General features: G+C 37.9%; 1 protein-coding gene across 3 annotated transcripts in view; it reads left to right on the top strand.

The window, feature by feature from the left end:
• LOC122808802 (alpha-2-macroglobulin-like) overlaps positions 1-25,454 on the top strand; it is a 476,844-nt gene that overhangs the window by 418,619 nt on the left and 32,771 nt on the right. For all 3 annotated transcript variants that reach the window (XM_044079853.1, XM_044079854.1, XM_044079855.1), the window contains one exon: positions 17,086-17,127. In XM_044079853.1, the coding sequence (XP_043935788.1) occupies positions 17,086-17,127 (42 nt within the window). The remainder of the gene's footprint in view (positions 1-17,085; positions 17,128-25,454) is intronic.

Raw genomic sequence — 25,454 nt, 5'->3', positions numbered from 1 at the left:
TAGCAAAAGGTGTCCATTTGTACTGTGTAATATCAATACTAATACAAATGGTGGTTGAACCAAGAGCAAGGCTATTAGGAGTGGCCCACACAGTGTCACCAAATAAATATGCAAGTACTCTTAAAACTTAAATATCTCTACACAGATCAGTCACAATAAAAGATTTAAATATATTTAATAATTAATAAAAGAACAAAACAATACTAAATATATTCACAGTGACATCAGAGTTCAAAACTACAGGAAATATTTAAAACAACATTGCAGGACAGTCTGAAATAAATAAAGAAAAACATCTAAACTAAGGTCTTTACTATATTCCTGACTAAAACTAAGAGAATGAACTTACTAATAGAGTAAGGCAGGTGTGGTGAATGGATCTTCTAGTTGTTGTCGGGTCCAAGATAGAATGTAAAATGCTCTTTCTCACTAAGAGACTTCTCAAATTATATCAAAAATATGACTGCTGGGGGAGCTTGCAGGATGACATAATTTCTTGTCATCTGACTCCTAAGTCCCACGCCAAACAACCATTGATGAAGCTGGCAGTATTTAGTTTCTACCTTTTAAAATATACAGGCAATGGCTTCTCCTCAGATCGCTGGATGATACTGGAAGTGATAAAACAATTGCATTCCTTCAAGCTTTCAAGACTAGTACTTTACTTTACCCTAAAGACAATACAGATAGTTTTGTAGTACAGACATTGTCTCTCTTGCTGCATTGAAAACTAAAAGAGACCATCTTTTATGGCTTAGCCATAAAGTAATTTAATTTCAGTTGTTTTTCTAAAATTTACTAGAATGAGGTCAGTCTATTTATACTTTCAGTGATCTGCTCATTGGAGACAGTACTCTACCTTAGAAAACAAATACAAATAAATGCATGGATTAAAAAGAGCAAAACCACCAGACAAGAATCAAAAATACATAAAACATAAAATAATAGTAAAAAACTGTGTCAGAGAGGCTAAAAGATGCTTTAAATACTGTAATTAATAAAATGGTAAACGCTTTTGTAAAACTTCTTCAGACCATATAAAAATTACAAAACACAGTCATTAAATAATTAAAAAAATGAACAACCAATGAATATGCAGCTCTATGCACATGAAAAAATAATTAGAATCTCCTACTCTTCATGTTTGCCTCTTAAGTCACCAAGCCCCTCAGTATTACTGGCATTAGGATCTTGCATATTTCTTCTAGGCCACGAGAATACTGCACAACTTTTAAAGTCGTGCATGTCCCTTTTTAACTTTGGCACCTTTTTGCTGTTTGAGTCTTAACTCATATGCTGATACATTAGTACAAACCTGAACATTATTGATATCAATATTTTTAAGTCTTGCTATGTTGATTTTCCTTTAATACCAGGTTTCTATACACTTCCTAAAGTATATCAAAGCTTATCTAATCTGCCCCTGAGACGTATTGTGTCAGGATGAGGATGGGCAACTGAAATGATTTCTGTTTATGTTGAAAGACATCTAAGACCTATATTAGATAGTTACTCGGTGGTCCTTAATGATTCTGGACAATTTTTATCCAAGTTATATGATTATTGTTCCAAGGTAGACTCGTGGTGATATTGTAACATTAGACATATGTTTCTTGTTTATAATGATACCGAATTACAGTGGTTTGGAATTTGTTAAGAAGATTTTATTAGATGATGGGATGTATGACTTAAGACAGATTGATTTGATATGTCTCTTTATAGAAACTATATTAGATAATAATGTCTTTATCTTTGAAAATTTTTATTATCGGTTGTGCTAACATGGTGTTGGCACAGTGGGAGAAGACGTGTCCTGGCCAATAATAGGTTCCTGGGTCATATTAAGTTCTATAAATGCTTTGTAGATGATGTTTTTATGCTTTGGCATGGAACCATAGAAGATTTTTTATGTTTTTTAGAGTATTTACATGGCACGACCAATTTCTTGAAGTTTACCAGTAGCTATTCTACAGAGCGGATATATATTTTTATATATACAGTTAGAGAAGGATCAGGTTGGTAATATAATTACCATTTGTTACAGGAAAGACTGTCATAAGAACCATACGTTACATAGGAATAGCCTTCATCCCCCACATATTTTTTAAAATATTATTAAGGGTCAAGCGATGAGGCTTTCCTACCTTAGCAACAGGGATGATAGATTTATGACTGACCTGGAAGTGCTAGGTGATGAATTGACAGCAAGAGGTTACAAGGATGGATTGAGAGCAAGAGGTTACAGAGATGGGGAAGTAGAAAAAGGCATCAATAAGGCTAGAGCCCTTAGAAGTAGCAGAGCCTCTCCATATTTCTCAGACATGAACCACAGGAGTGAAATATTTGGGCCAGCTACAAGTTATAAAGCCCCAAACATTAATTTGACATACTCCAGTAACATCAAAGTTATATGTGATACAATTAAAAAGAACTGGCATATTTTGACATTGGACAATGCAATTAATGCTATAATAGGAACAGAGACAGCTTTTTCTTTTAGGAATAAAAAAAATCCTTAAAAGGTTACTATGTTATAAGAACTCTGTGACAAGTAATGTTCATAACATACAGGGAACTTTTCCCTGTGGTTCTTGCAACTTCTGCCACCTAGTTGATCCACATAATGGTTTTATACATCCCCCGGTACTACTTATAACTTTAAAGTCCATGTGACTTGTAGGTCTAAGAACTTAGTATTTGGCATAGTGCAATGTACGCAAAAATGTTTGCATAGGTAAAACAAATAGAATGCTCCTTGAAAGAATGAGGGAACATCAGAGGGACATCATAAATCTGAATGTTAATAATTCTCTGGCTAGATATATTAAAGACACTGATGCCAGACAGAATTTCAGTTTTAAAGTTATTGAGATGATTAGTGAAAATGGTAGACTTGGTGATATTATTAACTATACTGAGAGCCGTGAATTATTTTGGATATTACATCTGTAAGCTGACAAAGCCTTTGGGCTTAACAACAATGTTTTTTAAAACCTAAATTGAAGAATAGGAGAGTCTAATTATTTTTTCATCATGTGCATATGAGCTGCATATTCATTGGTTGTTTGTTTTTTAAATTGTTATTTAATGACTGTTTTTTGTAATTTTGATATGGTCTGAAGAAGTTTTACGAAAGCGCTTACCGGTTTTATTAATTAAAGTATTTAAAGTACCTTCTAGCCTCTTTGACACAGTTTTTTTACTACTAAATACATGGATTGATGTATTAAAATCCATCAACATTTATTTATTTATTTGCATTTGTTTACTGGGATAGTCCACTGGGCCAAGGTGAGCCCATTTTCAGTGGAGGCCCGGGGAGAAAAGCTCCAGACATAGTATAACTAATATATAGTACATACATCATGTGGCACATTATGCATATACTATAAAGTGATACATTACATATTAGCAGCATAGTACAAATTCAATACTGCAACATACAGTGGAGAGTAATAAACAGTCCTATTAGAACAACATACAATAGGTCAATACAAGACCAGTCCTTAGAAAGGTAAATCATCATTTACTATCATATCCATTATTAAATTTACCTTTAGTATAAAAGTTGGAAACTTATTTGTCCTTGAAGCATTATATTGTTAGAGCAGTCAAGTATATACATAATATTCTGGGTCAGATTCAAAAACACCTACACTAAGTGTACACAGTGTATACAATCTGTATTCAAGAACATCCCAGATACATGTTTTCCTCTTTCTAGTCAGTCAGAAAGATTCCCAAGTGTACCTGTAGTCTACACTGTGGTAACCATTATGAATTCCCCTCAGTATTTAAAGCTGAAAGAAAATCAGTAGGAAAACTAAAATTAGAAGGAAGAAGATGTGAGGTATGCTTGTGTTGTCTTTTCACTCAGAACATTGTACACTTAATGAATCCTGTAGTCTAGCTTTTCCTCCTACAAAAACTGGCAACTTACTTATTTGTCCATCCATCTAGTTGTCTACATATTTTTTCTTTCTTCCTACCTAAACAACGTGCACTAATAAAGGGTGTGATAAATAAATGTATGTGGCATGTGGAATAGATATTTTTATTATTCTCTGTCTGTGCACATCATATGATAGTTTATCACCACGCTATGACTGTTATCAATCACCTGTCACCATTGCCAGCCCTATTCAGTTAGCAATCTTCAGCTACATTTGTATAAACAGTAAAAAAAGTACTATAAGTAGGTTATAAGGAAGGGGGTGGCCATGGTGGTGCAGCGGTTAGCATTGCCACCTCACAGCAAGAGCTTCTCCAGTTCGATTCTCTGCTAGGGTGCCTTCTGTGCATGCCCTCCCTGCGGTCACGTGGGCTTCCTCCGGGTTATCTGGCTTCCTCCCAAATCCCAAAGACATGCTGTAGGTGGATTGGACACTCTAAATTGGCCCTAGGTATGAGTGTGTGCATGTGTAAGCCTTCTGTGGAAGGTTGAGGACTGGGCTGGCAACTCAACACCATAAAACTCCACTGCCAATCATTCTGCAGACCTTTGTTCCACTGTGGCAACCCCTAACCAGGACAAAACAAAAGAAGAACTAGGGTATAAGGAAGAGGATGATGGACCCAAAAATTACAGTGGCCACAACACAACTGGCAGCATTAAAGAACTGCCCATCAGGCATGAGTGAAGTGCTGGCACTCATTTCAGCAGTCATAGTTGTTATTGTGACTGCTGAAAGAAATGTGTTTAGCAGTATAACATTAGCACAGAGCTTGCATAAATGCAAAGGTGTGGAGGACCGTTTTTTTGTCATCACCTTTGGGTTGATGGGTTGTGCTAGTCTGAAGACTACCCAGAGTAACAAATAACCTAGCTGTGACTTTAAAAAAAGCAGCAACAGCAATAAAGCCCCATATGGGGTAACACAGTGGAAGAGTTGTAAGATTTGCTTCCCTGTGACCACATGTGTTTTCACTAGGCAATCTAGTTTCCACCTTATGTGCTATAGCTGATCTCTCAATCCTCCAAATTGCCCATTGACATGCTTGCTGTGTGTGTGACTGTATGTGTATATCCTGGGCAGGTCAGAAAAAATCTTCAGGATTTTTTCACCCCAAGGTCCCATAATGTGTTGAAATAGGTTCTAGCTCCTCCATGAACCTGAACTGGGATTATGTGGGCAGAGAATGAATGAGAGTCCTACAGTAACAGCTATCCTTGCATAAATTAACCCCAAAAAACATCTCTTGTCTTAACCCATGAAAAAATAAACAAATTAACAGAAAACATAAAAACATACCCCTCAACCTCATAGCACAATAAATCTGGACAAAGCCAAAAATAATGTGTGGGTCAACGGTAAAAAAACAGAGACAGATTTTAAATATTGCTCTTATAAACTTAGAAGCTTCCTAGACTGACAATTTTTGAATTATGATGCATTTTCTGAAGGATGTGAAGTCAGAAACAAAATGTCTGTCATTATTTAATGATTTCAGTTCTCTATGAGCCACAAGTTCTATGCGGGACAGACCAAAATATGTGGCAATAATCAGGACATTCTGTGAAAATCTGGAAGGTTGGGAGGTATGCATAAAACTCAGATTACAACTAGCCAATCACAAATGGTATTATTAAGAAATAAGACCTAAAAAACACTAAATAATATTACACTAACTTTATAATATTACTATACTAGATTGAACCACCAAGCACTATTAAAGTAATCCTCTTCCACTGACATATTGGGACAAAACCAATATTGTGATCCAGACAACATGAGTTTTATTAGTGGAATGGGCTCCTGTTGGAAATGATGAGGAGAGGTAGAGGAATTATGTGGCTTTGGTGGCTTACCTCTCCATGCTGGGAGAGTGTAAGGAAGCATGTACCTAGGGTGCACATTCCTGTGGTTGAATCCCCCACTGGAGAGTTGACTCTTCATTAGAGCACTGGATTTAAGGTGGCTACTTCAGTCACGGAAATAAGTGATATGCCCTTGCTGATGACCATTGTATGGTGAACTCTCCATGCTTCTATTCACGTGCAGTGGAGACTAGCAAAAAGCCCCCCCCAAAAAAAAAAAACTGAACAAAGTCTGATTACTGGTTAAATTCTGGAGCTTTTGGTTGAATCTCATCACAGTGTATCGAAAACAAATTAGTCATCTGACTGACAGAAGCTAGCTCTGATGGTTGCAGGCATTGGAAGCAAAAAGCATAAAAAGAAAAACACTGTTAAAATAATCCTAACACTATTCAAAAGCTTCCACAAAATTAATAAACTGTTTTAAAGATACAGAAAAGTACTAGAAAACCACCAGTGAGATTGCCCAACCATAAAATTCTACACAAGCTAACTAAAGTTATATTCAACAGACAGCTCACTAATATAGGAGAATGTTGCACATCCCCTACTTCCCTGGTAAGGTCAGACCACAAAATGGTCTCCTTTGAAGTAAAAGTAAAACCTGGACCTTGAACTAAACCTAGAATATTCAGGAACTACTCTAACTAAGGCTAGCCTCTTGCTATTAAGTGATAACCTGGCAAAATGCCAAGCTCCCATAAACCCTGAAAACACTGCTGCCTATGCAGAACTGTTCACAGAAACCCTTTGCAAGCATGTTAATAGCTGAATAGAGGTAGCTGTACCGATCAGGAAGAAGTACAGAACTAACTCAAAAAACAAGCCGTCCTGGTGGAATCACAAAATCAATAGGCTATACAACAAAAGGAAGAAAATCATGGCAAAAATTAGGAGTGCAGAACCCAGCAGGAAAAAAACACTCTCATCAAACTAAACAAAGAACTCAGGGGATAAAAGAAGTCTACCAAAAACAAATTTGAAGTAAGTTTGGCCTTCCAGGCCAAGGAAAACCACAAAACATTATTTGGCTATGTCCACAGCCTCAAAGGCAATACACAATTGTGTGCAGAGCTCATTGTAAATGGAATCACCTATACCGAGCCAGAAAATATAGCAAACTTTCTGGCTCATAAACCCAGGTCCAACTTTACCCATCTCTCCCCCTCAACTTTCCCTCAGGAAATACCATCAAATATAACTCCCCCTACTATTACTAGGGAATAGGTACTTAATGCTCTCTCTCTAAGACCAAGAATACTGCATCAATGAGCCCAGACAATATCACAGGACGCCTTCTAAATAACATGAAACATGATCAATGAGGGCCTATGGAATTACTATTTAACTGTAGCCTCTAAACAGGCTTCATGCCTCATGAATGGAGAATAGCAACAGTCATCCCTCTGCCCAAAGGTGGGTCATCTACAGACCCTGGAAACTACAGACCCATAAGTCTCACTAGTTTTATATGTAAAGCCATGGAAAAATTGTCATGGAAATTATCAATAGAGATATAGTAAACCTCCAGTCACTGGACCCCACCCAGTTTGGTTTTGTCAAGGGCAGATCATGCCTACTCAAGCTGGTGGACTTCTTTGAGATGGTAACCAAAACAATGGATGAGGGAAAAATGGTTCACACTGCCTCCCTTGACCTGGCTAAGGCATTTGACACAATACCACACTCGGGCATTGTTGACAAACTCAAGAGGTTAGGTACGCACTCATATGTCACCGGGTGGATAGCCAACTGGCTCACAGACAGGACCCAGGAAGTTAGAATTGGGGAGTCCACCAATACAAAGAGGTCAGTCATGAGTGGAGTCCCTCAAGGATCAGTCCTTGGACCGCTTCTTTTTGCCATTTACTTCTCTGAAGTCAAGGCCAATGTCAGTGGTCTCTGGCTGACTAAATTTGCAGATGATTGCAAATTAGGAGCTGTCATTGAATTCTACACTGACGCCAATGTTCTCCAGGATGGGCTAACACAGACAAACAACTGCTGTCAGAGCCATGGACTAAAACTAAGTGCCAATAAATGCATAATAATATCCTTTGGGAAGTCATCCACCCCACTAACTATCATATTTACAACACAGCCCTTAGAACTGACCCAGTAGTCAGGGACATAGGGACATACATAGGTAGTAATCTAGTCTTTGACCATCAAGTGTCTACAGTAGTGAGGAAATCATTCTATGTTGAGCAATTTATAAATAAAGGTATGGCATCTAAGTCAAAGGAAGTCATTGTTCCACTGTATTAGGCATTCATCAGACCTATCATTGAGTATAATGCCCCCTTTGGTATGTACCTAACCAGGCATATCCAACAATTGCAATGTCCACAGAGGTTTCACACTAAAAGAATACAGGGCTTAAGTAAAATTTTCTATGCCTCAAGGCCCTATCCTTGTATTCTTTCTCATACAGGCTTTTGAGGGGAGATGTATGCCTGGCAGACAGGGCATTGTCAGACTCCACTCTGTTGGACCTTCTGGATATCCATAAAACAAACAGCACCAGAATTACCCATTCTAAAGATTTAAACCTTGTCTGTGATATAAATAGGATCTGCTAGAGAGACTGGTATGTATCCTACAGACTACCCCATCTATGGAACCAGCTCCCCATCCATATGAAGCAGAGATCCTCCCTAACCCGATTCAAGTGCAACTTGGATAATTGAATAGGGAACAGGAAATTCATCCCTGGTTTGGCAGCTGTGTCTCTAATGCACACAGGCAACCTGTAAATAGTTCATATTCCAGGCCCTGCTTGTAAATATTTAATCTCCCAAACTCCTGCTTACACGTATCAGGGTAGCAGAACTTGTCAGAGATGTATGATGCATGGCTAGGCTTAAAAAGGCCCTTGTGATCATTAGCCTAGTAAACACCTATGAACCTATGTGTATATGTTAATGTATCAACTTCTATCCCTGAATGTTTGACTTTAATTTATGATGTGCAACATTATTTTAAAATATATGCTACTGACCTCCACTGAAAATGGGGACTACCCAGTTGGACTTTCCCGGTAAACAAAGGCAAATAATAAACTATTACTCTCTGTCTACTTCAAACAAATTAAACACCTTTTTGCCATACAGGATACCCTTCTTTTTCTTCTGCTGATGTTGAAGATTTGGCATGCTCAAACAACTATGATGTTAATCCTTGCTTTTAACTCTGCACTTTATGGCAGATCTCCTGGATCAAGAGTGAAATCTCCAATGAGACTGATAGTGACTATTAATACTGACAGGTGCTGGCAAAAGTTATTAAAATATATCCAGTATTTTTTTCTGGTGTTATCAGTACTGCTGGATTTACATCTAAATGTTTCTGTTAAAGAGAGAAAAAATTCTAGAAGAAAACATTTTGTGATGAATACATATAGTAAGCAGCAGGCATATTTCTATATTATTAGATTCCAGGACACAAGGAACAACAGTATTATTTATTTACAGTGTAGTAAGTAAGCTTGGTGTCTAATCCTGCAGAAGGACATCTTTCTCCTAATAACAAAAATTAAAAACATTTTATTTAAGTTCACTGAGAGCTGATTTAAGGAGAGTTTTAATAAAGAAAAACTGATCTGGTAAGTTTCAGAGCAATAAACTGCTAATAAACTCTTCCAAGTGTCACTGCCCGTAATTCCTTCAATCTTCACATATATACATATATGCTATATGGCTATAGGTCTTCATAGAAAATAGTAATTATACCTAGTAAGCTTACCTCTTTAATAAATTAAAAGAAATGTGAAAAATGATGATGTTAGAAGTGTTGTGACAGGACTACATTGCATTCGATGGAAATAATAGCAGAAATAAAGAAGATCACTAAGGCAGAATGCATAAAGGTTATGCTTGACATATGCACCTTCATGCACATGTCACAGTAACCTTTTTGAACTCAGAAACAACCCTAACACAGTGCTAAACAATGCTCCAGCATGAAGGCATTCAACACTGTGTAGGTCTGGCTTCGCAGCCATGCAGTATTTATTTATTTTATTTTATTTTATTTTATTTGTAGTTGGTTTACAAGGATAGTCTATTGGGCCAAAATGAACCCATTTTCAATGGAGTCCTGGGGAGAAAAGCTCCAAAGCAATCTAGGTTATAGTAGCTTATTAATGATAGTTATACAAAAATTAAGTTTCACTTAATTTCGAATAGTACATGTATCATTAGGAGTAATACAGACTAGTGATGAAACTTACAAATACAAAGAGTTGAGATTCACTTTTACAATTTCAAATAGTACTTCAAAACAATTAGGAGTAGTACAGACCTGTGATGAAACTACAGATGATACAGACACATGAAGAATATTGCAAAGTAGATATTGAGAAGTCATGTATATATGGAAGCATACTCATGAAGAGTTGCAGGCTAGTGCAATTTTGGAAATTCTATAAGGATAATAGAATAATGAATGAGTTAGAGCAAAATAATAGGAAAGTTGCTGGTGAGGAGGAAGATGGACTTTGTTAGTGTTTAATTATAAGGGGTGGGAACAAGAGCATTCCCACTGGGATAGTAGATGTGAATGAAGGGATTTTTTGAAGATGAAATGATTACAGGTTGTGCGAATGGTTGGTGGTAGGCGAGCTAGGCCATAGGATAGAAGATTTTTACCTGGGGGGCGAGTTGGTTTATGAACGTCTAGTAGATTTTGATTGTTGGTTCTTAGTACTCTATCGGGGAGGTACATTTTAAAGGCAGTAGAAAGGGAGGGACAGAGGGAGGGGTTGAAAATGAGCTTATGTGCAAGACTTAGTTGGGTATAGGTTAGGTGATTGGGTAGTTCTAGCCATTTTAGTTTTTGGAGTGAGGAACAGTGGTGGGTGTAGGACCTCTGGCTGGTGGCAAATTTGGCTATTTTGTTGTAGCAAGAGAAAAGTTGTTTTTTTAGAGATGAGTGTAGGTTACAAAGGAGTGGAGCACCATAGAGAAGGGAGGGGATAAGAAAGGAAGTAGAAAGAGTGATCTTAGTGGCAGGTGTAAGGTAATGGTTTTGTCGGTAGAGCATGCCTAGTTTTTGTTGGTTTTTTTTTATATTATGTTGTAGGTGGGAATTAAATTTGAGCTGGTTATCAATTTGGACCTCAAGTAGCTTAGTCTCTGACACCAGATCCAGAGGTGAGTTATTTTGACTAGTAATAGAGAATGTGTTCGTATTGATGGAAGTGACTTCATTCATTGCTCAGTGGTTGAAAAGGCCTCTTGAGTAAGCTTTAGGAGTGTGGGAATGGATGTAGCAGAGCAGATAATAGTTGAGTCATCTGCATATTGGATAATGTTTGAGAATGGGATAGCAGTGCGGAAATTGTTTATAAATATATTAAAGAGAAGGGGACCCAGTATGGATCCTTGGGGAACTCTGGTAAGGGTATTAAGAAATGAGGAGGTGGCCTTTTTCATTTTACAGCTTGATATCTGTTGGATAAGTAACTGGAGAACCAATTTAATGTAGATTGAGATAGGTTAAGTTTTGAGAGTTTAATTATGAGTAGGTTGTGTGAGATAGTGTTGAAGGCTTTAGAGAGGTCAAGTAGTAGGGTAGAAACAATTTGGCCAGAGTCATGGGCTTTATTTACAGTTTCAAGGAAGGAGAGGATGGCTGTCATAGTGCTATGATTTGGTCTGAACCCATGTTGTGTGGGAGTTATTAAATGATTATCTAAGAGATGTGGTAGGAGTTGTTGTTGGATACACTTTTCTAGGAGTTTGGATATGGGAGACAAGATGGCGATGGGGCAGAAATTAGATACATTGTTATTGTTGTCTCCTTTATGTAAGGGTATTATAAAGGCCTTTTTCCAGATTTGGGGTACAGTATGCTCTTGGATAGAGCAGTTGATAAGAATGCTAATGGGGTAGGCGATTACTTCTGCAGCTATGCTGAGAAAGTAAGAAGGGATGTTATCTGGAGCATTAGTGCATGGCTTCAGTTTCAGAAGGAGTTTCTTTATAGTGGAAGTGGGTATAGGTTTTAATGAGAATAGAGGGGGTGGGAAGAGGGGCTATTAAGGGGTGATGATGATGTTGAGAAAGAGTTGGAGAAGAGGTGGAGGGTGGAGAGTTACTAGATGGTACAGTGGGAGTGGTAGTAGTGCTGGGTAGAGTGTAGGTAGGGGATGGTGTAGTAATGGGGAATGTGGTGGTGTCTGAGAATGTAGATGTTAGTTTAGAAATAGAATCAATGAAGAAAGAGTTAAATTGGTTAGCTAAGTTAATATCAGGAGCGTTAGGGTCTGGAGTGGGGGTGTCAGGTTTGCTGGGGTTAAGGAGAGTGGAGATACCTTTCCAGAATTTTTGAGGGTTTGTTTTATTATTATTTTGTAGTATGGAGAAATAATTTTGTCGATCAGATATGATGAGCTTTTTTACTTTATTTTGAAGTGTTTTGTATTCATTATGGATTGTGGGACTCCTGTTTTTCTGGTAATGTGCCCAGACTTTATCTCTGTGCCGCATTGTTGATAGAGTGTTTTTGGTGAGCCAAGGGTCAGTTTTAATTTTTACTCTCTTGGTCCTTAATGGAGCATGGGAGTCTAGTAGTTCTAAGAATGTTGAGTTGAAGTAGGAAACAGCGTCATCTAGAGGTAATGTTTTTAGACAATTCCAATTTATTGCTTTTAGAGAGTTTGAGAAGGCTATTGAGTTAACATTTTTTTGGTTACGGATAGTAATATAGTTATGGGTGTGATGTAGAAGTTGGGGGAGTCGATGAGTGAAGATGGGTATGTGGTCACTGAGGGAATTGGGAAGAGTGTCACTGTTGGAGAAATAATGGGGATGAGAGACTAGAATCCAGTCTAGAATACTGCTGCTAGAGAGGTTTTTTGACGGGTGAATTATAGAATTGATTAGTTGTATAAAATTGTAGAGGTTGATGTTAAGAGGGTTTTTAGGAGACTGAATAGAGGCCCAGTTAATATTCATGTCTCCTAGGATTATTGTTTCATTGCTAATGTTGTTAGAGAGCCAGGAGAGGATGTCTTCTAATGTGGAAATATTATCCCCTGGAGGGATATAGAGGGAAGCTATACATATGTGTTTGTGTTTATTAACTTGCAGTAGTGTGAGGAGTAATTCAGCATTGTTAAAGTGTGGAATAGGTTTATTGTAGGGAGTAACTGATAAGGAAGATGAGTATAGGAGAGCTACTCCTCCACCTTTTTTGTGGGACCTGTCTTTTCTGATGATAGAATAGTTTGGTGGAGTTATTTCAGAATCTTTTATATGGGGTTTTAACCAAGTTTCAGAGATGGATAGGATGTCAGGTTTATTATGTATTAGCCAGGCATGGAGGTTAGGGACTTTGTTTGCTATACTTTGGGAGTTTAAAGAAGTAAGTAATATGGACTTGTCTATAGTGGATGAGGTGGTGGGGCCTGGGTTAGGATGGATATCACCTGATAATAAAGTGGTTATCAGATGTAGGATTGCATTGGATAGGTAATTAGACAGTTTACTGAATTTACTAGGTTCTATTAAAGTTCTGAAGGATTTACTAGTTACTATAGGGGTTGATTGATTTGGAGATGTGATGAGTTTGTATGGGAAGAGTAGGAGGTGTTTTATAGGATACAGATGGGGAGAAATAGGAGTGTGAGAGTATGAGAGAGGGGAATTGAGATGGTTGGTTACATGGAAGGATTGTAAGTGGTAGGGGTTAGTAGGTTGGGTGAGGTAGTAAAGATAGGATAAATTAAGAACTAGTAGTAGTAAACAGGGGATGAATGAGGGTTTTAAAAACATGATGAGATGAGTTTGCTTAGAGGTGTAAAGTTGTCGTTGAATTATGTATGGATATAAGAGGGAGATATGTATATGAGAATTGGTAAGTAGTTAAATAGTAGGAAGGGAAGGAGTGTATTTTATGTATGGAGGGGTGTGTGGTTTTGGAGTGGGTAATGAGAGAAAATGGAAACTATTGGCTAGTTGTGATAGTTTTGGGGAGGAGAATGAATATGTAGTAAGGTGGGATAGGGAGTGGGTGTGTCACAAGTAATGGTAATGATTGGTGTAAAGTGGTAGTGGGTGTGGTTTTGGGGAAATAAAGGTAGAGGTGCTGGGGGTGGGTGGGAAATGGGGGTAGGGTAGGGGAGCGGAGTGAGCCCGCAGGGCGAACGGAGCGGGGCTACAGCAAGTAGTGGAGGATTCAGCAGAGGCAATCAGTAAGCACCATTTAGTAAGAGAAAGACAGATGAGGAGGTAAGTAGCTGCTAGTAAAGCAGGCAGGTATAAAAGAGAGGATAGTGCAAGGGGAGATTAAGAAACCTTAAACTGTAATGGTAGCAGTGAAAGTGAAAGGTGCTGATTATGGGCAGGGTAGGAGTAGAGAGAGGAAAGGAGGGCAACTGTGAATGTCCGAGAGATATAAGATGACGAATACAGTGAGATAGGACTAGTAGACTATTAGGAGTGGGATACAGGAAAATAAGACTATTAGATTGTGGGGAGCGAGTAAGGGTACAAGGAAGAGGTATACTGCCACCTGGTGGGCAGAAATGGATACTACAGAAGGTGACACGGAAGATAAGTAGGTGGAGAAGTCATCATCTAGCAAGGAGGTGTTTAGTCAAGGGAAAGGAGTCTGGCTGCTGGTTACCCTGACTCAGTGGCTAAAAATAGTATACAAGATAAACTAACAGGACAAAATGTTTAATTTAGCTTACAATGTGGGTCAAAAAAGTTTAATTAGTTTACAGTATGAGTCAATAGAGAGACATACTTAGAAGTTCTGTAGAAACAGGTGAGAGCACTGGGTACCAAAAGGGAGGTCCACTTTGCACGGCTAGAGGTGATCAAGGGATTCCTAGAGCCAAGCAGGTATCTTCTTGCAATGTAGCAGTTAGCTTTCTGGGTGGGTGAAGAAGTAAGAAGAAGGGTATTGAGTTATAATACAGCAACAAAGAGAGCTTCAAGTGTACAGAATAGAAAGGAGGTAGGACAATAATTTCACAAATATGAGTAAAACTAATTTACAGACTATCAATGCAAAATAGTCAGGTCTGAACATGCAATCAAATAACAATTTACAAGAACACTCTAGACTAAGCTAGATCAGAAAACACAGTAAAAAACAATTAAAACACTCTGGACTATGCATGAATCACAGTGAAGATAACGCTGCTACAGTCAGGTATCAATGTAAAACACTCCAGCCTAATTCTAGGTTTAGCATGCAATCAGTATCAATTTAACAAACACTCAAGTCTATGCAGGTATAGTAGTAAAAACATAAAGCTCTAGTTCATAGAGTTAAATGACAGCTATTTCGAGCAGGAGGTTAGAGATAGCTATTAAATAAGAAGGCAGACAAGTTGGCAGAGTAAGGCACCGGTAACAACTACTTGGTAGGGCTGTGAGTTACTCCCATGGACCATTAGCACAGGTCGACACAAAAATGAAAGCTAATTAGTTAAGTCTTACACTGAGATAAGGTACTGGCGGAGACTTTTGAGCTGCTAAATATGGTACCAAGCCTCCCCATGTTAGCTAATAATGGTACCGGACATTATAACATTGGCAGACCTTACTACCTTTTTAAAGAACAGATGATCCAAAACAGCGTAGATGGGGTAAGGTCCAGTCTCAAACAGATGATATTCTATATTCAATGCTTAAAAATTATTACATTTAAAAGGTGCGGTAAAGCGGACAACTATAAGCACTGGGAAATAGCAGGAATGGAGATAAACAAGGTGCGTAACACAATCCACGTGGGAGGAACCACAGGCCAAGTAGCTGCTAGCGTTTTATTGCTACAACATTGGGAGGTCTTCACTTGATAATAGTATCCTAACAAGGCAGTTCAGATGAGAGGCATATCCTAATTAGACATGTGCTGTCTCTCTCTCTCTCCCAGGACTGCCTCCAGGAATGCATCTACACAGCAAGTAATTCAGGAAACTGTTTGGACATGTAGATCAGAATGGTTGGCCCAACCATATCGCTATATTGAGCCATGTCTATCTACTGATGGTTCATGTTGTAGAAGGACAGGGGGAAGCATGAACCATTGGCCACCAGCAAAATTACAATTGTATCATAATGGCACCAGTAGCAGTACAAGAATTGGGGGTGGGGTGGAAACCAGGGAGTTTTGTATTTTTTTTTGCCTTAATATGGATGGGGGTTAGGGAAACAACTCATGGACAGGTAGAAGGACTGCAGTGTGTGTGTGTGTGTGTGTGTGTGTGTGTGTGTGTGTGTGTGTGTGTGTGTGTGTGTGTATATGTGTGCACTTGCTTGAATGTGTACTTGTGTGTATAGAGGAGTCACTGGGGGGAATGCCTATGGGTACACAATGCAGCCACAGCAGTTACCTACTATGACATGCATCTCAACAATGACCTGCATATTGTGGTACTAACTGCAATTCAGAGACATGCAAATTAGCTGGTAATGAGGTCTTGCTACATCATAGCTAACATGTCTCTGAATGACAAAATACTGTATTATGGGAGCAGGACCTTTTTAGCATGAGTTGCATGGCTCCTTTCATAAATCTCCAGGAAAGACATACTGTTGTTTTAATGCTTAAGTGCTTCCAAGGGAAAGTTTGTGTCTGTTGATTGGTGGGATTTAAATAAAGCAACTCTATAGTGTCAGGTTTTGACTAGAAAAAACTCAAATGTCTGAGCAAACTGGAATAATATATCTACTATATTTAATTACAAATTTTATTCTCATATGTTGCTTATCTGAGACTATTGTTAATTCAAAATACTATATTTGTCAAGATATATATATATATATATATATATATATATATATATATATATATATATATATACTGTGGTGGTGCTGCGGTAGCATTGTCGCCTCACAGTAAGATGCTGTCCGGTTCGATTCTCAGCTAGAGCATCTTCTACGTGTAGACATGCGTGAATGAGTGTACCTTCATTGAAGGTTGTGCATCAGGGCTGGTAACTCGGCACATAAAAATCAACTACCAATCATTAGTGGACCGGAGTTCCGCTGTGGCGACCCCTAACCGGGAAAAACCGAAAGACACAACAATACTATAACTGATTTAGAGAACATAGTAGCTCTGAAAATAATTGCAAAGGAAATTATGTCTGCCACTAAAATGTTGGGAGTAAACAACTACATGCATTTACTAATGTTTGAGAGGTGATATCATGATCTGAAAAGTTGAATAACTGAATCAAAAATACAGAATGTCTCTTCTTCAAATGTGCAAATATTGTATAATTTTTCCATTTATTTTTCTTGCAGGAGAAGAAGCACGTGTAGAATACAATGCCCCATGCAGTGCAGGTATGGTTGCCTACATTCAAAATGAATTTGTTTGTTGAGGATTAGTTTAAAATATTCTGTGCAGTATAGAAATCAAAGAGCACCTCAGTATAAAGTTGTATGTCTCTGCATTCTTCAGTCCATCAGATGGTTTCCCCAAAGGTCAGACTTTTCTCATTCAGCATTGTTTAGGCTGAGCTATCTAAGTAAAACTTGCTGGTGTGCTATGATTCCAATAACCGGGTCTATATTAGAACACCAAACATTTGAAATGTTGGGTGTTCTAATATCGACCCGTTTTCAGCAAAAGCTGAAAATATCGAAGTAACAGGAAACCAAATTCTTTCCTAGGGAAAGAATTTGGTTGTCTGTTTCTGTTGCTTTGGTATTTTCAGTGCTCTGGTAGAAAGTTACAGGTCAGGTTCAGGTAAGTGTGCAATTGTGTGGACGTGTGGGTTAGGGCGGGTTAGGTGAGTTAGGGTTAGGGCGCGGGTCAGGTAAGTGTGAGATTGTGTAGAGATGTGGGTTAGGGTGGGTTAGGTGATTTAGGTTAGGGCGCGGGTGAGGTGACTGTGCGATAGTGACGGACCTTAGGGTTAGGGTTTATGTTAAAGTAAGTGGATAATTACTGGTGTTTGTATAGTTTACTGTAGGGTTAGGTGTTAGAGTTTAGGTGTATGTGTGTGGATTGCTGTTTGTTTGGTGTGCTTATGTTGTGTGTATGTGTTTTGGAACAGCAAATTTTTTCCCTAGGAAAAAATTTGCGGTTCCGAATGTTCAATGTTTTTTTTTTTATTGCTAGGGTTCGATATTAGAACACTCAACATTTTGAATTTTTGGTGTTCTAATATAGACCCCAATAACCTGGTAGTGAGCAACATTTCTCCTTTTTCATTGGTTTATGGTACTCCTTCATACTTCTTTGTTACCTAAAATTCTCTTTTCCATCAGGGTTTTCTTTTGTCTGTTAATGGCAGACATATACTGAGATTATATCACATAAATTCTGTCAACTGAGATGCTACAGGTTTCATGGGGAAGACCATTCTCAAGACTTGTCAACAACCAGTATGATAACAAAATGTGCTAAGTATAATGCCATTTGTTCCTGATTGCCTAGGTTTGGTCCTGAGGATGACAACAGAGGTTCAAAATGTTGTAGTCAGGTAGGAACAAATTCCAGCATGACTCGTTGTACCTTACATTGCACCATGGAGTACTATGGTTGCGCAATGGTTTTAAATCCTAGATGAAAAAAACAGAATGCTGTAACCCCCTATGGAAGAATGGCTTTCCAGATTGTTTGACATTTGGACCATCTTTTGATGATATATACAAACTTTTCTTCTAACATCCATATGGAAACACATTTATATTATTGTTGAAGTTTTCTATGTTTATGTGATCTGCATTGGTAAACAACGTTCTGTTTTATCAGATTTTTAAAGCGTCTGTTTTCATATATCAGATGAGATGTTACCAGCATATGTGGATATGTAGCTTTGATACTGATCATCTAATGGCAGTTATTAACACGCTGTGCGGTACACCGTTAGTTGAAGAGAAGTCTGTCAGGGTATGGATCTCACAGAGATGTTGTGTGTGCTACTTATTAAGCTTCTTGTCATAACATGGTGTCAGACTGATTAACATATTTTCAAGAATTGAAGAAGTATAGCTGCAGAAATGAAAAATGTATTTGCTTTAAATGGCTTCTATGTTTAATACTGCAGAAATGTATTTCTCAGTCAAAATATAGCTCCCTTAGAATTCTTGTACTTCAGGGCAGAGAACTGTAACCTTAGAGTCCAGAAATTTGACTTTTTCCTCTTTGCCAGTGGATTATCTGAAAATCTGAAGAGCTTCAGTATGCCACATTCCTGCATATCGCTGGAGAAGGAGTGATAAAGATATTTAGCTGTTTTACTCCTTCTTAAAAAGAGAAAGACAGCTTAGTAAGATATGATGAAAAATTCAGCAATTATTGTTAGACCAGAGTGAATTTACCATTTATTGGACGTTTATTCTTTAGGGTCTATATTATTTGAACGAAAGTTCAAAAACTTGAATGCTGTAAACAGCGAAAATGCATGAAATCGAACCCTTTATTGTGGGGGGGCTGTGTCTTCAACCACCCCGGTAATTATATATACTAACTCCAAAATCGTACTACAGTGAGGAAAGGGCAAATTTCCCGACCTTTACTGTTTTGCGATCTCACAAAACACACATCGATGTCTGGCATTTTCACTGCTTACAGCATTCAAGTTTTAGAACTTTCGTTCAAATGATATATACCCATTTTTACAGTACTATACCATATTTCCTAAACAACCTGATTCTTTAATAAGAGATATAATTATTGTTGTATAATAAATGATAAAACAAGGGCAGGTGTAACAGAAAGATGTAAAATTATCAAAACCAATAGATTTGTGTAGAGCAAGTGAAATCACTAGTGCACTCATAAAATAATTAATTTATGAGATGAATGTGTATCAGATAAAGTCTGAGTTAATAATAAAACAAAAATGAGAAATAATGGCAATATATATTATCAAAATAAAAATAATGGATGTAAAAAATTTAATGTAACTTAATGCATGCTTCTCACAGATGGATTATGTAGAATCTGAGCAAAATGGATATTTTTCTATAAAGTGTATAAATGGAAAAAAATATGTTCAAACGAATTTCCATGTTGATGAACAGAAATATGAAAGGGAAGAGTATCACACCCTCTCTGTTTGGTATTGTTGAAGTGAAAGACTTGATATGTGAAATTTGAAATTTTTCTGAGGCACTTTGCAAAATGAAATACACACTATGATATACACCACTACTCACACCAATCAATCAAAACCACAAAAATACAAAAGCCAGTGAACCACATAAAACATACACTTTATTAAAACAAACAAAAAAAAACAGAAGTGAAATCTCTAGCACCTCAGCTGTTAAGCCTTTACAGAGTATACTTCCATCTACCCACATGCCCTTTAAATACACATTCCAATTACATAATTATATAATTAATCAATTAAAAATGGGGTGCATGTAAAAAATTGTATGTAGGGGAAAGCAAAGGAAATTTCTTGACAAGACTAAAAGAACATATTTGAGGCATCAAAAAAGGAAAGTCCTATAGCCCTTCATTTTCAAAAACATCATAATGGTAGTCCACTGGGACTACAAGCTACTATTTTGGAACAGGTGAATAGTGAATATTTAGGTACAGGTGGTATAAAAAGCAAGTTGAGAAGGCAGGAATCAATTTTTATTTTGAAATTTAGCACTTTATCCTCCACAGGTCTTAGTAGAGAATGCAGTTGGAAGTGTTTTTAATAGTAGATTTTTAATTATTTTTAATTGATTATGAATCACTGTCCTTCGTATTTTTGGGCTTTGATTGATTAAATGCACACTAGTTTTAATGTTGCACAAAGAAATATCAAGTATGTATATTTAAATGGAAAGATGGCTTAAATAAAGATTCTAACAGCTTATCTAGAAATTTCAGTACTGGTAGCTAAAGATACCTGCTTTTCAATCTACCTCTGACTTGTACAACCAAACAGCAGCTGCAGGGTTTCTCATGGCATATATATTCTAGCAGGAGCTCTATCCAGGAATATAGCTCATGTGTTCACAATTCAGAAAGAAGGAATAAACTAAACTTAACAGTTTCTCTCTCTCTCACTCTCTCTCTCTCTCTCTTTCTCTCTCTGCTAAGTCTAAGGCAGTATTTCCTGAGTTTCTTCTGTCTTAATGCAAGTTTTCCCATCTTAATAGTCACATACCCTGGAAGTCCAAATAATGTCATACATTCTCTTGACCTGAACTGTCACTTTAAGGAGCACTAAACTTAAGCACTGCAAATCTGTACACATTTTGCATTGTAAGTGGTAAGAACAGCTAGTTTTAATTTACACATTTAACTCAGCTTAATACAGCTGTCTGCTTGATTTACTGAAAGACAATTGCAAACATCTCAGCCTGTCACTTTTCCCCACAGAAAACAATTCTATTTGCTAGCCTAATATTGTTATTTTACAGCAATATTGAACAAACAACACTTTTGCAAACAGAAAACAAGCTAATGCAGTCTGAATAACTCAGTGGAAATCCTACATGACTAGGCTAGTTTGTTATTGTAAACCTTTATCAAAACAAGTGTTTTTGATAAAGGTTGCTCAAACTTTTGTTTTTTTTGGTCATTGTTCTATTTAACAGCAGTGTTGGTTATTACTAGTTTGTTATTGTGCCAGGAGAATATCCCATACAATTGAGGCATGCAGTCAGGAAAGGACCTGTTGCAATGAGAAAGAAAGCATAATATAAACTGAAGCATTTGGAAATCATAGCTATAATAAAGAAACAATAAGAGCAAAGAGAATAGAGAATAGTATGACCACTGTTGCAAAAAAATGTAAACTTTGCATTTTTATTTATTTACAAGATCTGAACAAAGTGATTAAAAGGGCAGCATTATCCACTGTTTACAGCTGATAAAGTGGCCTCCAGAATGTCAATACTAAATTTTTTTAGTACTAGATAAAAATTAGAGATTTTGGTAGATAATGCTAGATGAACAAAACTAAAAATTCTGTGCATTTACTAAGCCAGTAGGATGGCACAACTTATTTATATCTCTCTGTATTTCATCAGCAGCAGGAATGTTGCAAAAGGCTGTTGTCAAAGTAACTAATGGCTTGGAAGATGTTATAAGAATAACGGATGATATGTTAGTGTGAAATGAAACACAGGAAGAGAATTACAAGAGACGAATATAGCTGCTGAATAAAATTAGATGATATAATTTCAAGTTGTCAGAGCAAATATAAAATTAATTGGAAGTTTGAAATACATTGCTCATATTATAACATCAGAGGGACTGAAAACTAATGCAGAGAAAATATGGACAACAGTATGAATGCTGATGCTAGAGCAGAAACAAGAATTACATTTTTTTTCTCTTTAATGATGCAGTACGTTGCCTATCATGGAGGCAGTAGGTTCCTGGGATGGCAGGCTGATTCTTTTTAATTTTTTTCTAGCACTCCTCCATTTTGTTGTAAAAGTTGGATATTTAAGGCAGCTTTGAGCAATTTGTGGAAACATTAACAAGAGAAGGAAATAATGAGTCGGCTTTGTGCAGCTTGGTGAGTCTCAGTCACTGCCAAATTATGGAAAATTTTAAAGTAGTTGGAGAAACAGAAGAGACTAGTGACCTACAGAGAAGGATTTGATGGCATACAGAATTGTTATCACTACTTGAATCTGAACTGGATCATCTGAATATTACTGTAAGGAAAAAGAAAGGAAATAGTATCGAACAAAGAGAAAAGACTAAAGTGACTAGAGACTGAAATGTGGCTTATGAGAGAAAATTGCGTATAGGTATCTCAAAGGCGATAACTGACTTTCAGTTATGTAATATGTTGCAATAAATGCCTCAACCTTCATAGGCTAGGAGATAATGTATAGCCACAGGGCAGGCAGGGAAAGCAGTGATGACTGTACAACATGGCAGGTGTTGTGTAAGCTGCACTCCTGTCAGTAAATGATTTGTTGGTTGGTAAAGCATACTTACTGTACAGAGTTAAAACTGACAGTTACATGGTTAGAATCTTAGACATTTTTTACAACCAGCTGTTTCTTAAGAGTATCACTTTTAGAAGTTTTAACATAGATGAAATTTCTCCTTTCCATCACTCCCAGTTCTCCACCAAGAAATACCCTCCACTACTCCACCATCAATTATCACCAAAGAACAGATTGCCACTGTGCTGTCTAAAGTTAAAAACACAGCTTCATTGTGGCCTGACAATATACCACATTGCCTCTTAAACAGCTTAAATTAGGACTTATCAGGGCCATTAGAATCTCTGGATTGGCTGTGTCCTGATAGAGTAGAGAACAGCAACAGCCATCCTTCCGTGTAAAAAGGGGACATCTACTGACCCAGGACATTACAGATCCATATGTTTAACTAGTCTTATATGTAAGGCCATGGAAAGAATAAACATGTACCTGATAAATATGACATAGGAAACCTCCAAACACTGGACCCAACCCAATTTTGCTTTGTCAAGGGCCCATCATACTTACTGAATCTGGTGGATTTCTTTGAGAAAGTCACTAAGGCCATGGATGAGGGTAAAAAACAGTACATACTACCTACCTCAACCTGACCATGGCTTTCTGATACAATTCCCCACTCAGGTATTATAAATAAACTCACAAAACTGGGCATAAATCCCTACATCACCAGATGGGTAGCCAGTTGGCTTACGGACAGAACATGTGGTTAAAGTGGGTGAATCCAGATCCAGCAAAAGGCCAATTACTAGTAGTGTGCCACAGGACTCAGTGCTGGGATGACTCCTGTTTGGAATATACTTCTCTGAAATCAAGGCTAATGTAGAAGGCTTCTGGATGACAATGTTTGGTGATGATTGCAAGCTGGAGGCAATTCTTGAATCTCCCAGTGATATAGATACCCTTCAGGAGGGTCTAGATCAGACAAATGATTGGTGCCAGAACCATGGCATAAAACTAAATGCAAAAACATGCATTATCATACCCTTTGGGAAGTCAAATGCTCCTGCAAATTACAACATTAACAGCACACACCTAAGAGTAGACTCAGAGGTGAGAGATGTAGGTACACAGATAGATAGTAGCCTGAACTTTGACTGGCATGTATCCACAGTGGTGAAGAAGTCCTTCTATGTGGCAGAACTTATAAGTAAAGGTATGGTATCAGAGCTAAGGAAATTGTAGTCCCACTGTACTCAGACCTCATTAGGCCAGTAATCAAGTACAATTCACCATTTAGCATGTACTTGACCAGATACTTACAGCAGCTGGAATGACCTCAGAGGTTCCTGACAAAGAAAATCAGGGTGTGAACAAAATAACCTATACAGATAGACTAAAAGCCCTATCCCAGGGTGACCCATGACTGACCTGAAAGGTACTTATAAATCCAGCCGTGATGGAGCTGCTACACATCCACAAGTCAAGCAGCATGAGGTCACCCAATCTAAGGATCTAAACTTAATCAGCGACTCAAATAAAATGTGGTGGAGAGACAGATATATGTCTCAGAGATTGCCTCCTCTTTGAAGCAGACATTCTATTCATATTAAGCTGAAGTCTTCTCTGGCCCTTTTTAAATGCAATTTGGATCAATGGATGGAAAATTGCAAATTCACACCTGGGGTAGTGCCTATGTCCCTTGTAGACAGGGGCAATCTGTAAAATACTCAATGTATGGGCACAAATCTATGCCATCCTCTTGCCCCTAGGAGCCATATATTGGGTAAAATCAAGCTATATTTATTTATTTAACATTTGTTAACTGGGAAAGTCCAACTTGAAACAAAGCCAATTTTTAATGGAGGCTTGGAGAGAAATGCTCTAGACTCATGTCTTTGTAACATGGGAGGAAATTGACACACCTGGAGGAAACCCATACAAATGCAGGGAGGGCATGCAGACTCCACACAGAAGGCACTACAGCTGAGAATCGAACCAGGGAACCTCTTGCTGGGAGGTGACAACACTACTGCTGCACCACTGCTCCATTATTGGCTAGGCTTGTAAGGGCTCTTAAGCTGTTAGCCTAGTAATCTTGTATGAACCTATGAACCTATGGAAATGGTAGTTTTGTTACAGATGGTGGTCGTAGTGCAAGGATAGAAATTGGAATGCCGACTTTGTAGGATGGAAGGCAGTATATCCTTGAACTGTAAGCACAAGACTCTCCTAGAGATGCCTTGCAGTATGATCAGTGAAGGTTAGAAGTTCAGAATGAATGCATTGACATCAGTACAGCTCTCAATAAAAATCTACCCAAACAGCAGAGACCTCCAAAGCAGAAACACACTCGACCACTACAACACAACACTAATCATGAGACACATAATTCTCCTAAACAGTGTGCCACTCAACCAAAGCCCCAAAGGCAAAACAGCATGCCCAACACACTAGTCATAGGTGACTTGATAGTGAGGCACACTGATGTCTCACTCACTAGGTTGAATAAGGAGAAAGTAACAGTCGGCTGCCTCTCAGGTGCCAGGATCCACCACATAATGCACGCACTCAGGTCCCTTTACAACAGGTACAAATATGACTCTGTTATTGTAGATGTGGGTGTGAATGACCTGAGATGTACCTCCCTGGACTACATGAAAAGAGACATGGAGGAGCTCTCGGATTATGTAGCCCAGGTGGGTATGACCCTAACCTTGAGCAGCCTTCTACCATCACCCAGAATGATACCACAGTAAAAGCAGAAAATTATTGATTTCAACAATTGGCTAAGTGTCATTCTAAGG

This window comes from Protopterus annectens, chromosome 8.part0 (assembly GCF_019279795.1).
Source record: "Protopterus annectens isolate FY-2018-M chromosome 8.part0, PAN1.0, whole genome shotgun sequence".
NCBI lineage: Eukaryota > Metazoa > Chordata > Ceratodontiformes > Protopteridae > Protopterus > Protopterus annectens.
Note: the sequence above shows the minus strand (reverse complement) of the source record. Positions and strands in the feature narration are given on the sequence as shown.